We start from the raw sequence: 25,287 nt of genomic DNA, 5'->3' as shown, positions 1-25,287 counted from the left end.
GTAGAATGTAACATCTTTTAAAGTTGAGTTCTGCAACTGTTGTATATTAAAGAAAAAATATATAGTTAAAGCAAAAAACTAACAACAACAAAAACCAAGTTGATTTATAATGTTAATCACATCATTGTAGGCATATACTTTTCTTATCTTTTGTATAAATTAAGGGACCTTTTTATTTATTTATTTATTTATTTGAGACAGAGTCTCGCTCTGTCACCCAGGCTGGAATGCAGTGGCGCGATCTCGGCTCACTGCAAGCTCCGCCTCCCGGGTTCACGCCATTCTCCTGCCTCAGCCTCCCGAGTAGCTGGGACTACAGGTGCCCGCCACCACACCCGGCTAATTTTTTGTATTTTTAGTAGAGGCGGGGTTTCACCGTGTTAGCCAGGATGGTCTGGATCTCCTGACCTCGTGATCCGCCCGCCTCAGCCTCCCAAAGTGTTGGGATTTCAGCCATGAGCCACAGCGCCCAGCCTACGGGGCCCTGTTTAACTGAGATTCAGTTTTCCTAGGGGCCCTACTTAAACCCTAATGCTAAATTATTATATAGGCAAGGGAGAACTTTTATTTCTGCTTTGTATTTCAGAATCAAGAAATACTGTATTTCACCAGAGAAATCCTTGGAAATACATTTTACTCCACTATGCAAAATCCTGTGGAACCAGTTTTTTATACATATTTTGAGCTGAAAGATCAAGGAAATATGTCACAGTTAGGGACCTATATCATAATTATCTCTGCAGGTTCCACAGCATCCAGCATGATGTCCACAGTAGAGAGACTGGCCAATAAATGCTTTTAAATGAACTCAAATCTCAAAATTTCAATTAATATTTTTCTCACATATAATGTATATTAAAAATAAGACATCTTCTGATGTCTCTACAGTTATAAACCTTAAATTAGATGCTTCCCATGGACCACTGCTTCTAATGCAACAAAGTAAGAATAAACACTGGAGTGGAAGGGGCAATGTGTTAGTATTCTTGAAAAAAAGCCTTTGTATACCATTTGTTAAGGAAAACAAGCAAACCTGTATTTTTTGAGAAGAAAGAACAGAATTTTAATGTTATATTAACCACTAGAGGGAACCACATGAATAGAATAGATATTGACATTGCAAAGGAAAGCTAATTAAAAGACTTTTATTAACATGTTAGAATTCAAAGAAAATCAATTTTACAGTTAAAGTAAAATCCCAATTCATGCAAAATCTAACAAGGATGCCTTTAAACAACTAGTGTGTTGAGGGAGGCAGTGGGAGAATAATTGGGTTGATTTTTAAAACCAGTAATACTATTACAATGGTAGACCTCATATATGCATTAAGAAACAATAAAAGTAAGTTAGGGTGATGCAGCATTTCTTCTTTGAAAGAGATCTGGTTCCTTCCAGAGAGGGTGGAAACTTACCACTTCTGTAAATCTATTTAAGAAAAATTATTAGAAGCTAGAAGACATACTATTACTAATTTCTATATAACTCAAGCTACATCTTATATTAGTTTTAATTAAAATAAACCAGTTTAGGGTCAAAATAAACTTTATGTTTTAGAATTCTTAATTCTTTATACTCTGTAATTTAAAATGTAATGTTAGGAGCTACAACAAGCCTGCTGGAGTCTAGAGTGACTCAGATTGCCTTGGTCTAAATAAAGAGCACTAATTACAAAGGAAGCCAGAATACAGGTTTTAAAAAGCTGACCCTTCAAAAGCAGCATTGGTCTCTTGTTCTCTTTATCTTTGCTACATTTTCCCCTAGTTATTTCTATAGTTCTTATACTTTCATTGTCTGTCTCAACAATGAATGTCTTTTGCTCTGAATAAAACACTCTACTGAAAGTACAGTATCCAATAGTATTTCACACCAGGTTACACTAGACCCAATTCACTTTAGTCATCATTTAATTTAATTTACCACTGTTGACTTTGCTCTTTATTGATGCTCTAGATGTAAGGACTATCAGTCTTGTATTTTCTTCTTGGTTTCTCCTGCTAAGAAAATGCCAAAGCAATTGAGAAAAAAAATACTGTTTTCTCTGAAATGAAGACTGCTCAAGATCCTGATGCTGGAATGAGTATTGGACTCTTCGGTCTACTTCTACAGTCACCAGTACATCTGGCACACACTATGATGCCCAACAGTAGAGAGATGAAAGAAATGTAGACATTGGCATTTCTAAAAGAGATGTTGTATCTTTTATCCTACTTAATAGACTATTAGGATATAAATCTCAATCTTGGCCAGCAAATGTGTTCGCCAGCTTTTCTTTATTCTTTAAAAAAAAAAAAATTGTAGGATCAGCATGGAAAAATAATTTGAGCAAGGCTCAAGAAGATGACATGATCTGATAAACAGTAATTGAAATATGTATATATTTTAAAAGTCTGTTTCAAATTTCAAGCCTTATTTTAAAAACCATGTGAAAGCCTCTTGTGAAACCCAACTGAAGTAGGCATGGCTGAGTTCAGAGGAGCAGTGTGGAGGATTAGAAAAATAAACAGGCAGGAGTGAGACAGCCCTGGATTCAAATCCCACTTCTAGGCCTTAGAGAAATGATATAATAGTAGGGGATAATAATATTCACCCTGAAGAGTGCTGTAGGGATCATCAATATTTCATATAAAGCATGTCATATGGTCAGTGCTCAATGAATGGCAATGCTTTTGTCCAGTTATAGAATTTTTTAGTCTAAAAGTTTTGTCTTTCAGAAAATTAACAAAGATATTCAGGACTGGAATTCAGCTCTGGAGCAAATAGACCTGATATCTACAGAACTTTCCACCCAAAAACAACAGAATGTACATTTTTCTCATCGCCACGTGGCACTTACTCTAAAATTGATCACATAATCAGAAGTAAAACACTCCTCAGTAAATTAAAAAGAACTGAAATCATAATAGTCTGTCAGACTACAATGCAATTAAATTAGAACTCAAGATTAGGAAATTCAGTCAAAACCACACAACTATATGGAAATTGAACAACCTTCTTCAGAATGACCCTTGGGTAAATAATGAAATTAAGGCAGAAATCAAGAAGTTCTTTGAAACTAATGAGAAAAAGAGAGAATGTACCAGAATCTCTGGGACGCAGCTAAAAGAGTGTTAAGAGGGAAATTTATAGCACTAAATGCCCACATCAAACAGCTAAACATCTAGGTCTCCAGTTAACAACCTAACATCTTAACTAAAATAATTTAGAGAACCAAGAGCAAATAAACCCCAAAGCTAGCAGAAGACAAGAAATAACCAAGATCAGAGCTGAACTGAAGGAGACAGAGAGACAAAAAAAAATCCTTTAAAAAATCAATGAATCCAGGAGCTCTTTTTTGGAAACATTAATTAAATAGACAGCTAGCTAGACTAACAAATAAGAAAAGAGAGAATAATCAAATAAACACAATCAGAAATGATAAGGGGGATATTACCACTGACCCCACAGAAATACAAACAACCATCAGAGAATACTATGAACAACTCTATGCAAATAAACTAGAAAATGTAGAAGAAACGGATAAATTTCTGGACACATATACCCTCCCAAGACTGAACCAGGAAGAAATCGAATCCCTAAATAGACCAATAACAAGTTTTGAAATTGAGGCAGTAATAAAAAACCTACCAACCAAAAAGAGCCCAGGACCAGATGGATTCACAGCTGAATTCTACCAGAGTATAAAGAAGAGCTGATACAATTTCTACTGAAATTATTCCAGACAATTGAAAAGGAGAGACTCCTCCCTAACTAATTCTATGAGGCCAGCATCATCTTGATACCAAAACCTGGCAGAAATGCAAAAAAAAAAAAAAAAGAGGCTAGGTGTGATGGCTCACGCCTGTAATCCCAGCACTTTGGGAGCCCAAGGTGGGTGGATCATCTGAAGTCAGGAGTTTGAGACCGGCCTGCCCAACATGGTGAAACCCTGTCTCTAATAAAAATACAAAAAATTAGCCAGGCATGTGGCGGGCACCTGTAATCCCAGCTACTCGGGAGGCTGGGGCAGGAGAATTGCTTAACCCCAGAGGCAGAGACTGCAGTGAGCTGAGATTGTGCCACTGCACTCCAGCCTGGGCAATAGAGCGAGACTCTGCCAAAAAAAAAAAAAAAAAAAAAAAGCTTCAGGCCAATATCCTTGATGAACATCAATGCAAAAATTCTCAATAAAACACTGGTAAACTGAATCCAGTAGCATATCAAAAAGTTTATCCACTACAATCAAATTGGCTTTCATCCCGAGGACGCAAGGTTGGTTCAACATATACAAATCAATAAATATGATTTATCACATAAACAGAACTAAAGACAAAAACTACAAGACTATCTTAATAGACACAGAGAAGGCATTTGATAAAATTCAACATCCCTTTTGTTAAAAACTCAAACTAGGTATTAAAGGAACATACCTCAAAATAATAAGAGACATATAAGGCAAACCCACAGACAATAATATACTGAATGGGCAAAAGCTGGAAGCATTCCCCCTGAAAACTGGCACAAGACAAGGATGCCCTCTCTCACCACTCCTATTCAACATAGTATTGGAAGTTTTGGCCAGAGCAATCAGGCAAGAGAAAGAAATAAAGGTATTCAAATAGGAAGAGAGAAAGTCAAATTATGTTTGTTTGCAGATGACATGATCCTATATCTAGAAAACCCCATTGTCCCAGCCCAAAAGCTTCTTAAGCTAGGATAAGCAGCTTCAGCAAAATCTCAGGAGACAAAATCAATGTGCAAAAGTTGCTAGCATTCCTATATACCAACAATAGACAAGCAGAGAGCCAAATCATGAATGAACTCTCATTCACAATTGCTACAAAAAGAATAAAATACGTAGGAATACAGCTAACAAAGGAAGTGAAGGACCTCTTCAAGAGAACAACAAACCACTGCTCAAAGCAATCAGAGAGAACACAAACAAATGGAAAAACATTCCATGCTCATGGATAGGAAGAATCAATATCATGAAAATGGCCATACTGCCCAAAGTAATTTATAGATTCAATGCTATTCCCATTAAACTACCATTGACATTCTTCACAGAATTAGAAAAATTTTTAAATTCATATGGAACCAAAAAAGAGACAGAATAGCTAAGACAATCCTAAGCAAAAAGAACAAAGCTGGAGGCATCACACTATCCAACTTCAAACTATACTACAAGGCTATAGTAATCAAAAAAGCATGGTACTGATACAAGAACAAACACATAGACCAATGGAACAGAATAGAGAACTCAGAAATAAGACCACATACCTACAACCATCTGATCTCTGACAAACCTGACAAAAACCAACAATGGGGAAAAAGATTCCCTATTTAATAAACAATGCTGGGAGAACTGGCTAGCCATATGCAGAAAATTGAAACTGGACCCATTTCTTACACCATATTAAAAAATTAACTCGAGATGGTTTAAATACTTCAATGTAAAAATCAAAACTATAAAAACCCTAGAAGAAGATCTAGGCAATACCATTTGGGACATAGGCACAGGCAAAAGTTTCATGATGAAAATGCCAAAAACAAAGCAATTGCAACAAAAGCAAAAATTGGCAAATGGGATCTAATTAAACCAAAGAGCTTCTGCACAGAAAAGGAAACTATCATCAGAGTGAACAGACAACCTACCAAATAGGAGAAAAATTTTGCCATCTATCTGTCTGACAAACGTCTAATATCCAGAGTCTATAAAGAACTTAAATTTACCGGGGACGGGGAACATTATTCAGTGGGCAAAGGACATGAACAGACACTTCTAAAAAGAAGACATACATGCAACCAACAAACATGAAAAAAATTTAACATCACTGATCATTAGGGAAATTAAATCAAAACCACAATGAGATACCATCTCAAAATAGTCAGAATGGCTATTAGTAAAAAGTCAAAAAACAATAGATGCTGGCAAGGTTGCAGAGAAAAAGGAGAGCTTTTACACTGTTGGTAAGAATGTAAATTAGTTCAACCATTGTGGAAGACAGTATGGTGATTCCTCAGAGATCAAGAGGCAGAAATACCATTTCACCCAGCAGTCTTATTACTACATATATACCGAAAGGAATATGTATAATTTTGTTATAAAGATAGATGCACATGTATGTTCATTGCAGCACTACTCACAACAGCAAAGACATGGAATCAACCTAAATGTCCATCAGTGACAGACTGGATAAATAAAATGTGGTACATATACATCATGGAATACGATGCAGCCATAAAAAGGAATGAGATCATGTCCTTTGCAAAGAGATGGATGGAGCTGGAAGCCATTATCCTCAGGAAACTAATGTATGAACAGAAAACCAAACACTGCACATTCTCACTTATAAGTGGGAGCTGAATGGTGAGAACACATGGACACATGGTGGGGAACAATACATACTGGGGCCTGTCAGAGTGCAGAGGATGGAAGGAGGGAGAGCATCAGGAAGAATAGCTAGGGATGCTGGGCTTAATACCTAGGTGATGGGTTGATCTGTGCAGAAAACCACCATGGCACATATTTACCTATGTAACAAACCTACACATCTGGTAACATGTACCCCTGAACTTAAAATAAAAGTTGAAGAAAAATAACAATAAAATAAACAAGTAACCACTAACATATGTCAAAAAAGAAAGAAAAGTTTTGTCATCATGTTTAGATTTGTAAACAATATTTGTAAATATTAATTGTTTTTAAAAATTGTTTAGCCTGTAGACAAGCACATCGTTTAAAAATATTTTTCTATGAGCTATATCTACTTGGTTCACAGCAGACATGCACATGAAGTCAGCATTATTATCCTGATTTGATAAATGAGAAAACTAAATTAACCCAAAGTTAAGAGGATTATTCAGAGTGTTCCATCTGGCGGTAGTTACTACTTCTAAACTCCTTTTAAAGACCTGTGATTTAGATACCATAAAATACCTGCCACTGTGAAGAAACAGGATATAAAGTGCATTTTTATACGGAGAGTAACCAAAGTTGCAATACAAGACACTTTTGTGTTTGTTAGTAACTTTACCATGTCGGGCAGCATCGTATTTTGACATGTTAACTCGCAGAAGGAAATTATTCAGGCTGTTGAGGTAAGCTGGAAGGGAGTGATAGCCTTCTGGATCATACCATACCTATTAAATTCCAAAAGAAGGAAAGATCAATATTGCATTCAAATAAATGAGGCTGTCTTAACATCTGACAGGCTATCTTATTTATATTTAAAATAAGAGCATCAATTTTCCAATAATTTATTTTATCTTGGAAGATTATGCACTGTTCTCTAGAGTATTGACCATAGGCCTATAAATTTCCAATTTGGAAACAGGCAGAAATTGGGAAGAGAGTTGTTCTGTGGACAGCACTAAGTTATTAGTTATTCAGTATCTCTTCTAGGCAAAGCTTGAAATAAACTGGAGAAATCATTATCTACATCCCTGTGGCAGATCCATGGGATTCTGAGACTAGAACTAAAGTAACCTGACTGTCAATGATGGTAATAAAAACTAATAGAATAGACCAAGCTGGAGAAATAAATAAAATACACATACCTTGTGTCCTTAGCACAAGATTGAAAACCTTGGAATTCCTCCACTAATTTATTTTTTATTTTTTACTTTTATTTTTTATTTATTTATTTATATATAAATATTTATAAATAAATAAATAAAGCCTGTCACCCAGGCTTGAGTGAAGTGGCGCGATCTTGGCTCACTGCAAGCTCCGCCTCCTGGGTTCACGCCATTCTCCCTGCACAGCCTCCAGAGTAGCTGGGACTACAGGCGCCCGCCACTGCGTCCGGCTTTTTTTTTTTTTTTTTGGTATTTGTATTTTTAGTAGAGACGGGGTTTCGCCATGTTAGCCAGGATGGTCTCGATCTCTCCTGACCTCATGATCCGCCGCCTCGGCCTCCCAAGGTGCTGGGATTACAGGCATGAGCCACCGCACCCGGCTTCCTCCACTAATTTTTGATTCTGAATTATAACCTACAAAACGGGGTGTGATTTTATTTACATTCTATGTCAAAAACAGATTTAATATACTAGTGAACCTCAATTCAAGAAACCGAATTAATTCAAAATGGCAAAGCTGATTTGGAGAGAAATGATTTTATATTAGAAATTCCCATGTTTATGCAAAAATATTTACTCTGTGTGTGGAGAGAGAGAGAAGAGAGGAAGAAAAGGAAGGCACTGAAATCCCCAGCACCACTATTTTACTTTCTATATGATTTACTGTAAAAATCGGCTAAAATAGGCTCAGTAATATTTATCACACAGGGATGCTGTGAGGAGAAAATTAGGTAGTTTGTGTAAAAGATGATACTAGTGGTTGGCACATAATAGTCACGAAATGGACATTAGTTTCCGCACTTTCCCAAAGACTGTGTATGTCTCTTACTCCCAGATGAGAAATATGTGAAGACAATTTTAAATCCCTATGACTACCATTGATCACATAGGTAAGAATATGCCTTTAATCCCGTGACTCTACCTCATTTTAGGTATAATCTAAAAGGAAAAATAAGTGAGCAGAATTATTTATCTCCATTAAATTCGGTTAAGTTTCCAGGTTCTTTAAAAAGCAAGGCTAAACAGCACACATTTTCATTCTCTACACAGTTATGACATATATATACTATTGAAAAGTGAAAGTCATAAACATATAGTGTTACCTCTGAAGGAAGCACATCCCTTAAACCATCACACAGGTTGAGAAATAAGAATTGCCAGCCTCCAGAACGCCTTTTCCCTGACCCTCCATGTCCTTCCAAATCATAACACCCTCCCTTTCCCCTAAACAAATGGTTGAGTTTTGCCTTTAAACTCTCAAAGTTTACAGTAAATGTAATCATAGTCAATGTATTCCTTTTTGTCTTTTCTTTTCCTTATTGATAAGGTTTGGGAGATTTAACTTCCTTGTTATATGGAGCTGAGTTCTTTCATGTCCATTGCTGAAAGTTTTATTGAATGAATATGAAACAGTTTATTTCTATATTCTGCATGTGGGCATTTTGGGTTGCGTTTTTGGCCATTATGAGAAATGCTACTATGTATACACATGTGTCCTGATGCTAATGTGTACATGTTTCCCTACGGCACATACACAGAATTGGAACCACTGTGCCCTGGGTTATGCACAATGCCAAATCGATTGTACCCATGTTTTGTTTTCACCTCATGAAAATGCTTAAACATATCAATTTCACCTTCTCATTTGTATGACATTCCAGAAAAAAGATCAAAATTTACCTTGGCAAGTGTTCTATTGGCAGGGACTCCTGTTATATCAAAACGAAGGTCTTTTGTCAAAGGCAGCCCAAAACTCCAACCTCCATATCTACAGAGAGTAATAAAAATAAAAATGTATCTTTGGTTTAGTGGAGAAAATCTTCTGAAATAGATCTAAAATACTTAACGAGGAGTTCAACATTTTTTTCTGTTAGGAACACATTTACAATATAAAATTAATACTGCCTGACAAATATTTTACATTTTTATCAATTCTTTGTATCATATTTCAGTCTCAAGTGTACATTATAACTAGAGGCAATAAGTCCTTCTAAACAATTGCATACGTATAGTAGTCATCCTGAAAATGAGTGACATATAATGTAATCAAGTTCTCCATCTTAACTGACCCATGCACCATCTCAAATATCTTAATATTTTAGTACTCAAATATTCCTTTTAGATAATACTGAAGTGATATAATATCAGTTCATATCTTTTTTCAAATGGCTCAATTTCTTCTATATAACAAATTTTCCCCTATATTGTCTCCAGATATTATACTTTTTTTTCCTGAATATTTGAGGGCAAGTTGAGTCTATTTAACTGCTTGTCAATTCATGGTATAAAAATGAAAAGTTGATTTTTTAAATGCAAGTAGTAATTTTAAGAATAGGTTATTTTACCAAATTTGGTTATTTACCAAAATACTTAATTTGGCCTACCAAATTAAGGTCAGATTAAATAAATAGTGGTGCAATCACACTAGAATAATCTTGTGACTATCATCCTAAATGTAATGCTATAGAGCTGTATATTTTTGACATGCAAATAACATCATAGTATGTCATTCACTTTTTTTAAAGGCAGATTTTAAGATAGTTGGTTTATAATAAAACCCACTTTGTTAAAATATTTACATGTATATCTGTGACAAGGAAACTTCTGGAAGGATATACACCAAAATATCAATAGTGCTTATATCTGTGTGGAGAAATAAAATTTTTTTCTTCTTTTTGCTTATCTGTAGTTTCTAATTATTTTTTACAATGAATATTAATCATGGATATATATTGAGAAACAAAGGAGGGAAGAGATGAAAGAAATAAGAAAATGGCAGCAATTGAAGGCCTACCAACTTTGTGTCTATGATAAATGCTTAGGTGGCTTAAGTACAAGCCCATTTCTTTGCTACACATGAACAACACATTTTGTCCATATGCAGATATCACACTCTTAAGTTTTGAGATATTCATATTGGAACTGAGGCCAGTTGTCATCAAAAGTCATGCCTTAAACCTCTCCAAGTTGGTATAAGCCAGTCAATAACTTCTCTTTGACTTCAAGGAAAAACAAATGTACACATTTAACATTACATTTTTGAGGCCTAAAATAACCAATGGTTTTCAGTTTGCTCAAATAAATCTTAATTTAGAGTCATTAGTTACATTTCAATATATAAGGTTGTTTAAATAAAACTGAGAATTTAACCATGTAAAATGTAAACAATAGAAATTTATATTTATTGTTCTAGTTTAGAAGGCAGCTACCATTAAAATGAGAAAGCAATTAAATATGTTATAAACAGAGTATTTTACCTTTTTTGGACAAACTCGTTTGCAGTTGATATAAGATAATTTTCCATTCGTTGCCCAGTGAGGTTATAAATTACTTGGGATGAGTAAGTTCTTCTGTGAGGTGGGGAATAGTTAAATTTAGGACATTCCTGGAAAATGAAGTTAAAAATGAATTTTTTTCTGGCCAATGCTGTGCAAGTTAAATAGACAATGTCAAGGAGCTTCAGCCTCATGATTTGTCTATTACTGCAACTGGCAGAGTGTGATAAGACTGTCCTTTGACTCTAAAGAGTTTTGCAAAAGAAGTCATCTCACCTATGCAAGAAATTAGAACAAATAGTTATTAGTCATGTAGAGCAAATCCCCATGTTTAGGACTCACTTAAAGGCCTGAAAGAACACAAGTTAACAAATGTGTGATATTTCCTTCACTGTGCTGAGGCTTAATATGTTTGGACAATAATGTTAAACATTAAGATGATAAAATTTCCTCAATAATTCTTGGGGAAGGAATAAAATGTTGGCCACAAATTGAAAATATAACACTTTTCAAGGATTGATAGCAGTGGATGAAAAGTTTATGATACATTAGTTTTAGGTATGTAACGTAAGAGTCAGAGCTTTGTTATACGTATATTAGTTAATATTATATATGTATATGTGTGTGTATATATATATTTGTTTTATATATATAAACTTTTAGTTTGGAATTATTTTAGATTTACAGAAAAGTCACAAAGCTAGTGGAGGGTTCCTGTGTACCCTGATTACTTTCCCTTGTGGGTACTTACATTATCAAGTATATTTGTTTAGAGCTTAGTTTAACCATTTATATTTATGCTTGTAACTTTCTGCATTTCCTGATAACTTAATTTTCAGTGTAGCTTCTCATGCTTCCTTGCAATGAAGTTTAGTTTGGGAAAAGTCTAGCACTTTTTTATAGTGCCACCTGTATGTATATCTCAAGAACATAAAGTTCCAGCTTGCTCTAAAAAATCGGTGCTGGATTTTATCTTTTATCAAGTTATATTAACATGAAGATCGCATTCCAGAATGACACTGCTTTCACAAATAATTAAAAGAGAATACTCTTATGTATTCAGTGTAATTTTTAAATTATACTATACATAGAGAAATGCACATGTATTATCTGTACTGCCTGATGAATTTTGACAAACTGACACACCTGTGGAACCAGTCACCAACAAACAAGATACAGAACAGGACCACTACCCCAGAAGCCCCCTCATCACACTCCCTTCAAATCATTATCACTCCCAAAGTAACAAACAAAGATTAGCGTTGCCTATTTTTATATTTCATATTAATGGAATAGTATAAATGTGTTTTCTTGTGTCTGTTTTCACTCATTATTATTATGAGAATCTTCCATATGTTATGTATAGTGGTAGATCAATCATTCTCATTTTGTTCATATACTATTGTGGAAATATATTATATTTGACATTACCTATTCTGTTAGTGGGCATTATTCACATTTCTGATGGGTATAGTAATAGTGGAATTGCAGGTCCCACAGGTATGCACATTTTTAGCATTAGGATATATTGCCAAGTAGTTTTAAAAACTGTTTGCACAAAATTAAATTCCTAGAGCAGAGTATGAGAGTTCTGGCTGCTGCATATTTTTGTTAACACTTAGAGTTTTTCCTCTTCTTCATTTCAGCCATTCTGGTGAGTGTGGAGTGGTATTGCGTTGTGGCTTAAATTTGTATTTCCCTGATGACTACCTTTTTATATATTTATTGGCCATTTGGATATGCTCTTTGTACAGTGTCTCATGTTTGTTGCTAATTTTTCTGTTGTCTTATTTATCTTTTTCTCATTGATTTGCAGTTCTTTATATACACATTTATTCTGGATATGAGTCCTTTGTTGTATATTGTGAATATCATTCTCTACTCTGCAGATTTCCTTTTTACTCTCTTAATCTTTTGATGTATATGCAGTATAATTTTTTTCCCTCTCAAAAAACTTAGTAGTTTACTCATATTGTACGTCTGGTATACAGAGCATCAATTATGCAAAGTGACCTCATTATTATTAAATAGTTGGAAATAGATTTAGGGGTGTTAATTAAATGACAAAATTGGTTGGAAAAAATTGAAGATCTACTGGATTTTTAATTTACTTTTTTTATTTTGAGACAGGGACTCTCTCTGTCATCCAGGCTGGAGTGCTATGGTGTAATCACAGCACTGCAGCATTGACTTCATGGGCTCAAGCCATCCTCCCACTTCAGCCCCACCAAGTAGCTGGGACTACAGGTGCACACCACTACACCCAGCTACTTTTTAAATTTTTTGTAAAGATGAGGTCTCACTATGTTGCCCAGGCTGGTCTCGAACTCCTGGGCTCAGGCAATTCTCCCACCTCCCAAAGTACTGGGATTACAGGCATGAGCCACTGCACCTGGCCTAGGTTTTTTAGATTAATAAAAACTATACAGATTTCAACTTTACATATTAAGTTAGGTAACTTTTACTGTGAACTAAAGAAATACATAAAGAACTTCTGAAGTTAGCTAAATGAGATAAAGGATTTTAAAACTTTTAATACTGAGTTAAAGACTAATTTTTTTTTCCACCCAGGCTGGAGTGCAGTGGTACAGCCTTGAACTCCCAAGGCTCAAGCCATCCTCCCACCTCAGCCTCCTGGGTAGCTGGGACCACAGATGCATGCCACTATGCCCAGCAAATTTTATTTTACTTTTTCTATTTTTGGTAGAGATGGGGTTTCACCATGTTGCGCAGGCTGATCTTGAACTCCTGAGCTCAAGCAATCCACTAGCCTCAGCCTCCCAATGTGCTGGGATTACAGGCTTGAGCCATCACACCTGGCCAAGACTAATTTTTAAATATGCAGGGATTCCAAAAGATTCTTATTGGGTCCCAACTCCTACTGTTAGTAACTATTTTGCATAAGAACACCAAAATGGGTTGCATTCACTGAAGATATTTTCATTATAAAATATTATACCAAGACACTTCAGTGTATAACCGTATGTCACTCTGAAGAAAATATTGCAAGAAATTTAGTTGGCAATATACTAACTAGTAGAAACTAATAGTGACTTTTTTCTTTGACAATTTTGAACTTCTCTAGCGAATCTGGTTCTCGTGAAAGTGTGGTGAACTGATAGACTTAGAAAACTAAGGTCTGCATCTATGGAATACAGATGGAGTAAGTGATGAATAATTTTTTCCTGTTTTTTTCAGGAAATGATTTTTTTTCCTGAAGCCTGGAGGTGTTGCTTAGAGACATATGGAGTTCTGTTCTAGACTTATACATTATTGAGTTCCAAGCTGACCACTACAGTGGCAGTCTTGCTATATTCCAAATATGCCAGTTATGGTCGCATTTTTTTTTTCCATGTGAAACATGGAGCCTTCTACTTAGTTCTAAATTGAGACCAAAAATTCATTTTCGGTTGGTTTCCACAAAGACCATCATAGAATTACCTGAAAATTGGTCCTGTGATGGATTTAAAACAGTAAGCTGATGTTCAAAGTCAATATTTTTGAGTTGCCCAGATCCATATTTCTGAGCTGCTAGCTTCCATAAAATGAACTTTTACCGATTCTTTGGTAACCTAGATAGATCTTTCGAGCTTCGATATTTATTCCCGTATTGTCCCATTTCACTGAAACTGAATTCCATCTTACCTGGACATTTTCTGAGCAGGAGCAAACACCAAAATTAGTGATGGGTTCTCCACTGGTGTTCCATTTTTCCAGACTGTCTTTCTTTAAACACCGTCTGCAAGTTTAAATGATATTGCTGTGAGATGTGTATGTATATGTGTTCTCACATTTACATATGAGCATGTAAACAAGTATTTGGTATTAAGTTCATGTGTGTAGTCACAGATACAATTTCCTGATTTTTCATAACTTCAATGTACATTGCCCCACCATTTCCAAAGGATTTGACATTTTGTGATGGGGGACAAGGGAAATCATTTATTGATTATATAGTATTGAGACCAGTGCTTATTGAATTGTCTTACTGTGTCAGGATGGGGCTTTTTCTCTCCTTTATTCTCTTTGCTCTTTTCATCCTCTCTTCTGACAGGAAGAGGACACTTTAGCATAATAATACACCAAGGTCAAGTTTACATGAGTTATGTTTTAATACTATCTTAGACATTAGAATAAGCAACACTGTATAGTGCAAATGAGAGCTGGAATCTCAGCTAGATAAGTATCTTAGTCTCTGTGAACCTCGTTCTTTATCTGTAAAATGGGACTAATAATCCACAAGGTTGTGACTATTAAATGAAAATACAAGAGAGTTGTACAAATCATGAGACATCTAATATTTGTTGGTATAGCATAGGATAACTAAGAAATGAACTAAAGGAGATAGACAAAAATCTGTTAAACAGGGATTTCTATCAGGGTACAGCTTTCTTCCAGGCAAACAACAGACACACACGCCCACGTACACATGAACACACTCAAACTGGAATGTTGAAAACAGCACAAAATAGAAGAGCAAGAACCACTTACAGATCACTGGTGTTCAGACACATGTTGTCAACTCCAGGGAAGTCCCACATTGCCGAGACAAGTGCTTCTGTGCTCGGGTGATAATTCCTGCAATATGAAAGGACAGAAAAAAATTCATGATTTTTCTACTAGTCTCCCATATTAAAATCATGCTTGAAGAAATGAAATGTGGTATATATAGAACGGTTTTCTTTTTCTTTTTTGAGACAGAGTCTTGCTGTGTTTCCCAGGCTGGAGTGCGGTGGTGCCATCACACGACTCAGTGCAACCTCAGCCTCCCGGATTCAAGCAATGCTTGTACCTCAAACACCCGAATTGCTGATATTGCAGGTGAGCGACACCAGGCCTGGCTAATTTTTGTATTTGTAGTAGAGACGGGGTTTTGCCACGTTGGCAGGCTAGTCTCAAACTCTGCAGCTCAGGTAATCTGCCCACCTTGGCCTCCCAAAGTGCTAGGATTACAGGCATGAGCCACTGCACTCAGCCTAGGACTGTTTTCTTAATCTAAGAAATCTAAAAAAAGACACAGTCTCAGGAAAAGAAAGAAAGGTATCACAGGAAAATGCACGTGTCTCTATTCGGCTGCCTTCTTATTCACCTAATTGTCACATGCATCAGTGATCACCTATTGTATATGTGACATTATATTATATAGGATTCTGATCTTGCTATTTAATATTTGTGAGACCAATAAAAAGTTATTTGCTGTATATTACAACAGATTGGGAAGCCACACCTAACCTGGCTTTCTTGATTAAAGTCTAGTCATTAAAAATAAGTATCTACTATAACTTTAGTTTTAGATGAATGCAAAAACTGAAAAAACTATTTGTTGACAATAGAAGTAACATACTGCAATCAATCCAACTGTTCATTCCTTTAGCAGAATCAGGTACCGTGGCTTCTAAGTACTTTATTCTCCAGCATCTCATGGCATTCATTCAGGTACAACCACACTCCTGGCAGCATTTTGGAAACGTTCTTTTAGTTAACAGAAAGAAACTTACCCATAGAAGGCTGTCTGTTCGGAGGTACCATAAAGAGAGGGGGAGATCTGAATCTCTGGATAACTGTTGCTGGAATTTCTCAGTGTGCCAAGGCCCATGGCAGTGGTCACAAAGACGATGGGGAGGATAACCTGAGCAATGAGACCTTTCCAGTTCCTGCGGGTGTGGTGGAACCTCTTGAAGAGTATAGCCATGATCTTCTTCAGCAACAGTCCAAAGCCATCCAGCCTCTCTCCTCTTGTCAGGATTTTGTCTGATTAAGAAAAAGAGATTGGATATGGTTCTGGGAAATCTTGATAAGGAATAAAGTAACTTCAGAAACTATAGATAAATGGTATAATACAGTGTGGTGGGAAAAGCTTTTAAAGGTTTGGATTTGAGGTTCATACAGTGTGGTGGGAAAAGCTTTTAAAGGTTTGGATTTGAGGTTCATACAGTGTGGTGGGAAAAGCTTTTAAAGGTTTGGATTTGAGGTTCAGCAATTTCATTTATCAGCTTTAGCCTTGGACCTTCCATTGGGAAAACGGAAAACGATAATGTCCATCTCATACAGAACTATGTGTAAAGTGATTTGAAAATTCTAATTCACTATACACAAAATATTATTAGTCATAGGCATAGTAATTTTACATGTCAAAGTTAGATATCTAGAATTTCATAAAGGATCATTGTCCTCAAACTCTAAAGTCTCAACGCAGACTCAGTATATATTACTAATACCCAAGAGATGGTCTCTATGAAGAGACTAAATTCATGTGAGACAAATACAAATACAAACTCAAACACCAACCTAATCTAACAATTTGTTCCTACTGTGAGTAACTTAGTGACTATAAGTCTAATTGGCTCTGATTCTAACATGAGGTCCAATTAATTCACACTAAGAGTAGGAAAAGGGAAATCCTCTCTTCCAGAGTACAATTCTAGTTCAACCACATATTTATTACATTCTCTTTAGAAATTTGGAATGATTATACGGCCTTTCAAAACTCCATTTTTGCCACTAGAGTTATTAAAAAAAAGAACTCATTAGAAAAAATATCTGCCCTCCCCATACTTCGAAATGCTTTTCTGGTGCTGAGAAAAATTCCACGGCAGAGCAGCTATAGAGGCCATAAACCATTGCTTCCTCAATAGAGCTCTATGGCTAATAATTTCAGCTGCTCCCTCTAAACACAGGTTCAAATATAGCATTCTCTCCGAAAGCCTGCCACCACGCACGCCTTCATAGGTGATAAGATGATGGTATTCATCAACTCTGTGTATATTTTAAGTTTTCCATCAGAAATTATGGAGCACAAAAATCATGATCTTCATTTAGCTGATAAGAAAAAAATACAAAGCTGCTTAATTTAAAATGAATTCCAGTTAAACAGAGTGAACAAGTTTAAATGCAAACTCATATCTCTGCAAAAGGGAATTGTAGAAGGAGCTGAATATTTTCAGTTAATTAGTATGCTTTTCTGTTTCTTGAGAAATTACATGTGGATGACTTACAGGTGTATCAAATGGAATAAATGTGCTTTCTAAAAGATAATGTCAATGAAGGGAACATTTGGACTGAAGAATAGTTTCAAATTATAAGACACATGCAGAGGCACATACTTAGCCTTTGCTTGCTGCAGCAGATGACCACTTTCTAATCAAAGTCCTCAATGCCATGGAGGCCACAATTATAAAAGAAAAGAAATGAGAAATATGACAGAGGGCAAATTAGCCTCTAGTTCCAGAATTATACAAACATCAGAGATTATCTTTCCTGACTTTGAGAGCCAGGCAAATGTTTAATTAAAAGTTCTGTTCCTTGAGATTTTTTTCTGTAAGCAAAAACTGTTGAAATGACTACTCCATGATTTATATATCATTTTACTCTATGATTCCTTAAGTAAATGGTGTTTCCAGAGGTATAAATTAACTGTCAGAAAGAGAAGAGACAATAAAAGTTATTTTCAAAAGAGCCCAATCCCTCAAAGTCGTGTCAAGCAAAATGATTTTTTAAGCATATCCTATGTTAAGGATTCAGGGAGGAAATCTACTATTATAGACTCTTAGCCAAATTAATTAACTCAGAAACTCTCCCCAAAAGCAGTTTCTCAGCACCTGAAAGACTCAGATTCAGGTAGGTTAGACATGTTTTCCAGTGAGGGTACCATAAAGAGTGGCAACTCCCTTTTTTTTTTTTTTTTTTTTACTTTTTTTTATGACTATTGTCTCTACTTCAACATGTCTAATAACAAGGAGTGAACTACTTTACATGGTAATCTTGTCCATTGTTAGCCCCAATTACAAGAAGAATTTTAACTTGCTGAGCATGAATTGAAATTGTAGAAGTGACATCTTGAAAACAATTTCTGGTGGGTAGGTGGAATACTCATGACCACACCATCAAGGGAGTTCTTTCACATTCTTCCAAGTACTTTTGAAATAGAGGATTCGATTTGGTTTAATGAATATTTTATATCTTAAAAAAGGAGGCTTAAATTTCCTTAGTGTTTTTTTGAATTTAGAATGAAACTTCAGAGTTGAATTTTTAAAAATCAAAGTCTGTCTCTGATTTTTCTCATTTATGTCATCTATTAGAATTAAACAAAATATCCACATTAGATTCATACCATCTCTGTCTGTGAAATTGCTGCTGCTCACAGATAAATCATCAGGAGTTGAGATGCCATTGGCATTGGAATTCCCAATTTTCTTTTGCGTTAAGTGCTCAAGACTCATAGCACTACTTTTATGTGACTCTTTGGTCAAGTTCAGAAAGACCTAGAAAGAGAAGCCAGATCACTTCATTAACATGAAAAGTGCATATCTTTTCTCATTTCTAAGCTTACCCTTGATTTTGAACTTTTATCACATTTATTGAGACAAATTTTTCCCATCTGACTTCAAGTGAATATTTCTGTATGTAAAAGATACATGCTGTCTAGCTGGGGCAACATTTTAGTCTCAGTCTTACATAAGAATAGTATTGAAAAAATGTTAAGCTTTTCTAATTTTGTGAAATATTTATTTTAAAATATTTTTTTAGAAAAAATGGCACATATTTATTCGAAGGGAACAGCAAGTTATATCAGCTTGAAGAAAAAAAAGAAATGTTGAGGTATACCTCCTCCACGGTGGTATCTGAAATGCCGTAGCACCCGATGTTGAGGTCACCCATGCCATTGTCGAGTGCCCGTAGGAGTGCCAGGTAGGCCCCTGAGACTTTGGTGCTGAACGGAGGCAGCACATAAACAAGCTCTCCCCCAATATCCTCCTTGAGGTAGGCTTCGGGGAGATGTGATTGGATCATTGCTGTCACAGCCATGGTGTCACATACTGCATTTGCATTTAAATTTGGACTCTAAGAGAGAAAAGTAGGAATTAAAACACTCTCCTGTCTTTACACTATAGTGCCCCAGGGCCCTAATCAGAGGGTGAGGTGATGAGCTCTTTTAGGCCACTCCACACCTGAGTCAGATCATACATCACTGCTCTAGAGACCCCTTTGCCACTTTGCCACTTGGGTCCCTATTCTGCTGGCCCCATTCTCCCACGTCATCCTGTCCCTTCTCTAACCCCCTCCCTCTCATTTGCTCTACTCTAGCAACAATGGTTTCTTTTCTGTTGCTAGAGGGCTTAGGGTTCAGGCACATCCCCTCCTCAGGGTCCTTGCAACTGGTGGTCCTATGCCTCCAGATAGCGATATGTCCCATTCTCTCACCACCTCCAACTCTCGGCTCAACTATCACTTTATCAAAGAACCTCTTCTCTTATTACCCTACTTAAATATTGCCCCACTCAGCATTCCCTGCTTTATTTCTATCCATAGCATAGAAATAAAGATACTAAGTGATGTACTAATTGCTAATATATGAAATAATTTACTTAATTGATTGTATCATCTGAATTCCTCACACTCCATCAGAATATAAACTCTAAGAGGCCAGAGACTTTTCATAGTACCAGTTCACTGCTGTGTCACCAGTGCCTGGGACAGTGCTTGGATATCATAAGGCATAATGTACCTAATACATAAATTTCTAAATTAATGAGTATAATAATTAACAGTATAACTATTAATAGTATAACATCTTATTATATCTTTTAAGTCACATCAGGAGGATTAGATATAAAATAAATGGAGGTAGTTGAAAACTTCCTAATAGCATATACATCTTGCACAGTATTTTTAAATCATATGTTCTGTTAGGTGGTGAGCATTTTTGTTCTCCAAAAGATGTAAAGATACCGTTGACCTGTGTAAGTTACAGTCCCTGCACTGCCACTTGAGGAGTGCTAATCAGAAAGTGAACCCAGGACTTCATATTCTTTTTATTTGCTTTTGATAAAGCAGAAAATTGAATTTTTGGCTTTCTAGGTTGAAATGTTAGGAGAACTAAAAGCCTGATTCTCCATCAGTAACCTTAAGATGTCAATCATTTTTTTATCCAGCACATTGGTTCTAAACGTGCAGTCCCCAGACCAGCGACATCAGCATCACCTGGGAACTCAATAGAAATATAGTACATTCTGGACTCCCATCCTAGACCTACAGGATCAAACACTCTTGGGGTGGGGCCAGAACTCTGGGTTTTAGCCAAGACCTCCAGGATTTTGATGCTCACTCAAATTTGAGAAGCACTAAGCTAGTATACTAATGAATTTTAGCAATGAATAAAGTTGGAGAGACTCTGCTTCTATTTTATATAAAACTTAATTTATGACGCCATAGTAAGGTATATTTTCTCCCATTCCCACCTTCTTCTTGGTGAGCGTGAGGTGATACCCATCGCCAAAGGCTTCCTTGAGGTAAAATGGGGACCCACAGCACCGAAGCCCACCCTGCTCCAGGAAGGCAATGCGGTCACTCAGCACTTCAGCCTCATCCAAGTGGTGCGTCGACAGAATGATTGTTCTGGCTTGAAAACACAGACAAGAACAACAGAGAATGAAACATGAAAGTACAGTTCCCAAGAGACACAGAGTTGGCCAGAGTAAATCCTGTGACATCTGAGGAGAAGAGTCACATTTTATGAGGTAACTGAAAAACTGACTGATCTCAAAGAGCTTCCAAAATGATGCAAGAAAAATTCAGGGCCAGGCTCACTGGGTCACGCCTCTAATCCCAGCAATCTGGGAGGTTGAGGCGAGCAGATCACTTGGGGTCAGGAGTTCGAAACCAGCCTGGCCAACATGGTGAAACCCCATCTACAATTAGCCGGGTGTGGTGGCAGACACCTATAATCCCAGCTACTTGGGAGGCTGAGGCAGGAGAATCTCTTGAACCCGGGAGGTGGAGGTTACAGTGAGCTGAGATCACACCACTGCACTCCAGCCTGGGCAATAGATGAGAGTCCATCTCAAAAAAAAAGAAAAATTCAGAAGGGTATTCTTAAATATTTGGAGGCATTTTTTAATACAAATAAACAGCAAATAATCCTTTATTATGCTGAATGACTAAATGTTCACCATTTGTCATGTGGGCATTGGCAATTCTTCGCAGTCTATTAGAATTTTGCTCCCGTGGGTTCATTTTGCATTGTTTCTCTCCCTCTTTTCCCTTTTCTTCATTATGAAAAAGCAATAATTTAAGACTTTTTGAATATTCCTCTCTGATTATTCCACTCCACTCTGATTACTCCATTACTTCACATCCTGTTAGCACTTATTTAGTCTGTTTTCAGTTTATTTTCATTTGTGTATGTTTGATATCTCTAATTAGATTCTTAGCTCCTCTAAGCATTAAACTTTGAAACTTCTATTGGATTTATATGCTCTCAAAAAGGCCAGTTAAATGCTCAACCGACAGCGGGCAGTACATAGATATTAACCAATTGACCCAGAAAGTTATCTGGGAGAAAAATCTTCGGAAAAGAAAGAGCCAATCTTAGACTTTTAAAAGATATTATACCTGATAAATATGTACAAGCATTATGTATCTATACAAATAAATTTAAAAATTTTTTTAAAGATATCATAAACAGAAAAGTCATCAATTTGCTGTTTTTTGTTTGTTTGTTTGTTCTGAGACAGTATCTCACTCTGTCATCCAGGCTGGAGTGCAATGACTTGATCATAGCTTACTGCAGCCTTGACCTGCTGGGTTCAAGTAGTGATTCTCCAACCTCAGCCTCCTGACTGCCTAGGACTCCACATGCCAACCACCACAGCCAGCTGTTTTTATTATTATTATTATTTGTACAGACAGGGTCTCACTGTGTTACCCAGGCTGGTCTCAAAGCAATCCTCCTGTCTTGGCCTCCCAAAGTGCTGGGATTATAGGTGTAAGCCACTGCACCCAGCCTCAGTTTGCTTTTGTATATGCCAGAGGGCAGAGGTATGACTGCTGGGTGGAGAAGTTCTGAGAAAATACTCATACCTGTTTTGTTCTTGGATATAACATCCCATATACTTCGGCGAGAACATGGGTCAACTCCAGTAGATGGTTCATCCAAAATTACTACCCTTGATCCACCAATGAGAGCTATGGAAATAGATAACTTCCTCTTCATTCCTCCTGACAGCGTTCCAACTCTCTTATGACGATGGCTATATAGTCCAGTATCTTTTAAAGTCCTTCAAAAATAATGTATGATGGTTATTTTTTACAGATATATTATTTGAGTACTGGAAACATACAATAACCCTAATAGATATGTATTCACTAAATAACTATTATGTGCTCAGTAAGGTACAATAAACTCTTGAGGACTCATAATATAGTTTTCTATTATTTATCACCTGATTGGAGGTACAGAAAAAAAAAAACAAAGGAATACATAATTCATTCCTTTGACAAATATCTAGAGAGTGCCTGCCTATTTTGTGCCAGGCTGTGTTTTACAGACTTGGGAAAAGCAGTGAACAGATAAAATTTCTACTCATAAGGAGATTATGTTCTAGTAAGTGTGTGTATTGGGAGGGATATAGGAAAATCCAGTCAGTAAATATATTCTCAAGTGAGTTTTGGTGGTGATAAGTGCAACTAAAAAAATAAAACAGAATATAAGATAAGGAGTGGCTGGGACATGCTATTTTAGGCATCAGTTTTATATATGGCAGTTATCTCAGAAACGGTGACATTTCGGCAGAGACCAGGAAAGTGGTCATTTGACCACGAATAAGTCAAATGGCCACCTGGGTGGGGGGGTGCTGTAAGTAGAGGGAAGAGAAAGTAAAAAGCCCTGAAGCTGGAGCAGGCCTTGGATAGTCACGTGTGTAGCTAGTCCAGTGTGCCTAGAGCAGAGTGAATGTGGAGGTGAGTGGAAGGACATGAAATCAGAAGTGAGAATGGAGGCACGTCACTTAGGGCCTTGTAAGCCTTGATAAGGCTTGTTAAGGACCTCGTAAGCCTTGATAAGGCTTGATAAGGCTTGTAAGGCTTGATAAGGCTCGTAAGCCTTGATAAGGATGTTATTGAGTATTATACTGAGCGTGGAAGGAAGCCATTGGACGATTTAAATCCAGGAGTGACATAGTCTGATCTGCAGTTGAAAAAGATCACCCTGGCTGCTCTTTGAAGAACAGATTTCACAAGAGAGTGAAATCCAAGAATCCACTTAGGAGGCTTGGACCAGTGTAGTAGCCATGGAGATTAGAAGCAAAGGATTCAGGGCAATATAGGAGCCAGAGATGAAGAGAGTTAAACAATTTCAGTGTAATAATTGGCCGATAAGGATAATGACCTTAAATGTTTGCAATATTAAAGAAGTAGAAAAACTAAAAAGTAATTATTTTGTGAGAAAACATTTCCTATTGGTATCATTTCCAGAGATTTACCAACCAAGCTATGGGTCTTTGAGAGGAGTTAGCAACTTAGGTTCTCATTCCTGCCTTAACTTGCCTTTTTACTTCCTCATGGAGCTGCTTTTTAGTCCAGTGAGGAACTTTGATGGAACCATATAGGAGAAGGTGCTCCTTAGTAGTGAGGTAACTGAACAAGACGTCATGCTGCATACAGACTCCCATGTTCTTCCGTACCGTGTGTAGGTCTGTTTTGATATCTTTTCCATATACAAAAATGGTGCCTGCTGAGGCCCCAAACAGCCCGGTTAACATGGAACTGGAAATGAAGAAATGATAAATTAGGTATAAGCCAAGCATTGAAGCTAGATATTAGGACTAACTATATCTCAGGTGTTAGAAAGAAAAAATATAGTGTATTTTCTCAGGCAAGGGCAAACTATGAAATAAAATGGTATTTAATGGAAATAAGAAAAATTACTTTTAAGTTTTTAATAATTCAGAGTATTACATAAATGCTACATGATGGTGGTGGTGGTAGTGGTAACAATGACAAAAACGATCAGGCGATCTCAGCTCACTGCAACCTCTGCCTCCTGGGTTCACACCATTCTCCGGCCTCAGCCTCCTGAGTAGCTGGGACTACAGGCGTGTACCACCATGCCCGGCTAATTTTTTGTATTTTTAGTAGAGACGAGGTTTCACTGTGTTAGCCAGGATGGCCTTGATCTCCTGACCTCGTGCCCCACCCGCTTTGGCCTCCCAAAGTGCTGGGATTACTGCGCCTGGCCACGACTGGGCTTTTAAATTTCAAGTACATTCTCACTCCTTGAGCAAACCCATGCACTTTCCTGACATCTCTTAGCATCTACAAGTTGGCATGTCTCAAAGTTACATCTGTAGGCCAGACCTCATTATTCAGGCTCCAGGATTGCTCTATATATCTATCAGACAATACCACTTCTCTGTGAGATTTCTTACAGGGTCCTTCAACTCAATATGTTTAAAACTGAGCTCATGATCTTTACCCTAAAAGCCACACCCTCATTGATCTTGCCTCTTTCACCATGTGATAAATTCATATACTGGTTGCATGAGACTGGAATCCGTAAGTCATTTTTGCACTCTCCTCCTATCTTAATCTCCTAACTACAGGCCCATCTCACCGTTTTCACAGCTATCCTCATGGGACCATCATCATCATCATCTGCCTAGCCCATCACTCTAAGCTC

The 25,287-nt window shown here is 36.8% G+C and overlaps 1 protein-coding gene across 1 annotated transcript in view; it reads right to left on the bottom strand.

Annotated features, from left to right (window-relative positions):
• The window catches only part of ABCA12 (ATP binding cassette subfamily A member 12), a 215,645-nt gene that overhangs the window by 29,650 nt on the left and 160,708 nt on the right, over positions 1-25,287 (bottom strand). Inside the window, exons 29-39 of the mRNA XM_010372163.2 lie at positions 24,156-24,374; positions 22,692-22,888; positions 21,071-21,231; positions 19,437-19,673; positions 18,943-19,093; positions 16,331-16,583; positions 15,324-15,410; positions 14,478-14,571; positions 10,815-10,942; positions 9,238-9,325; positions 7,014-7,119 (exon numbers count right to left, since the gene is read on the bottom strand). Coding sequence (XP_010370465.2) covers positions 7,014-7,119; positions 9,238-9,325; positions 10,815-10,942; positions 14,478-14,571; positions 15,324-15,410; positions 16,331-16,583; positions 18,943-19,093; positions 19,437-19,673; positions 21,071-21,231; positions 22,692-22,888; positions 24,156-24,374 — 1,721 coding nt within the window. The remainder of the gene's footprint in view (positions 1-7,013; positions 7,120-9,237; positions 9,326-10,814; positions 10,943-14,477; positions 14,572-15,323; positions 15,411-16,330; positions 16,584-18,942; positions 19,094-19,436; positions 19,674-21,070; positions 21,232-22,691; positions 22,889-24,155; positions 24,375-25,287) is intronic.

This window comes from Rhinopithecus roxellana, chromosome 14 (assembly GCF_007565055.1).
Source record: "Rhinopithecus roxellana isolate Shanxi Qingling chromosome 14, ASM756505v1, whole genome shotgun sequence".
In the NCBI taxonomy this organism is placed as follows: domain Eukaryota; kingdom Metazoa; phylum Chordata; class Mammalia; order Primates; family Cercopithecidae; genus Rhinopithecus; species Rhinopithecus roxellana.
Note: the sequence above shows the minus strand (reverse complement) of the source record. Positions and strands in the feature narration are given on the sequence as shown.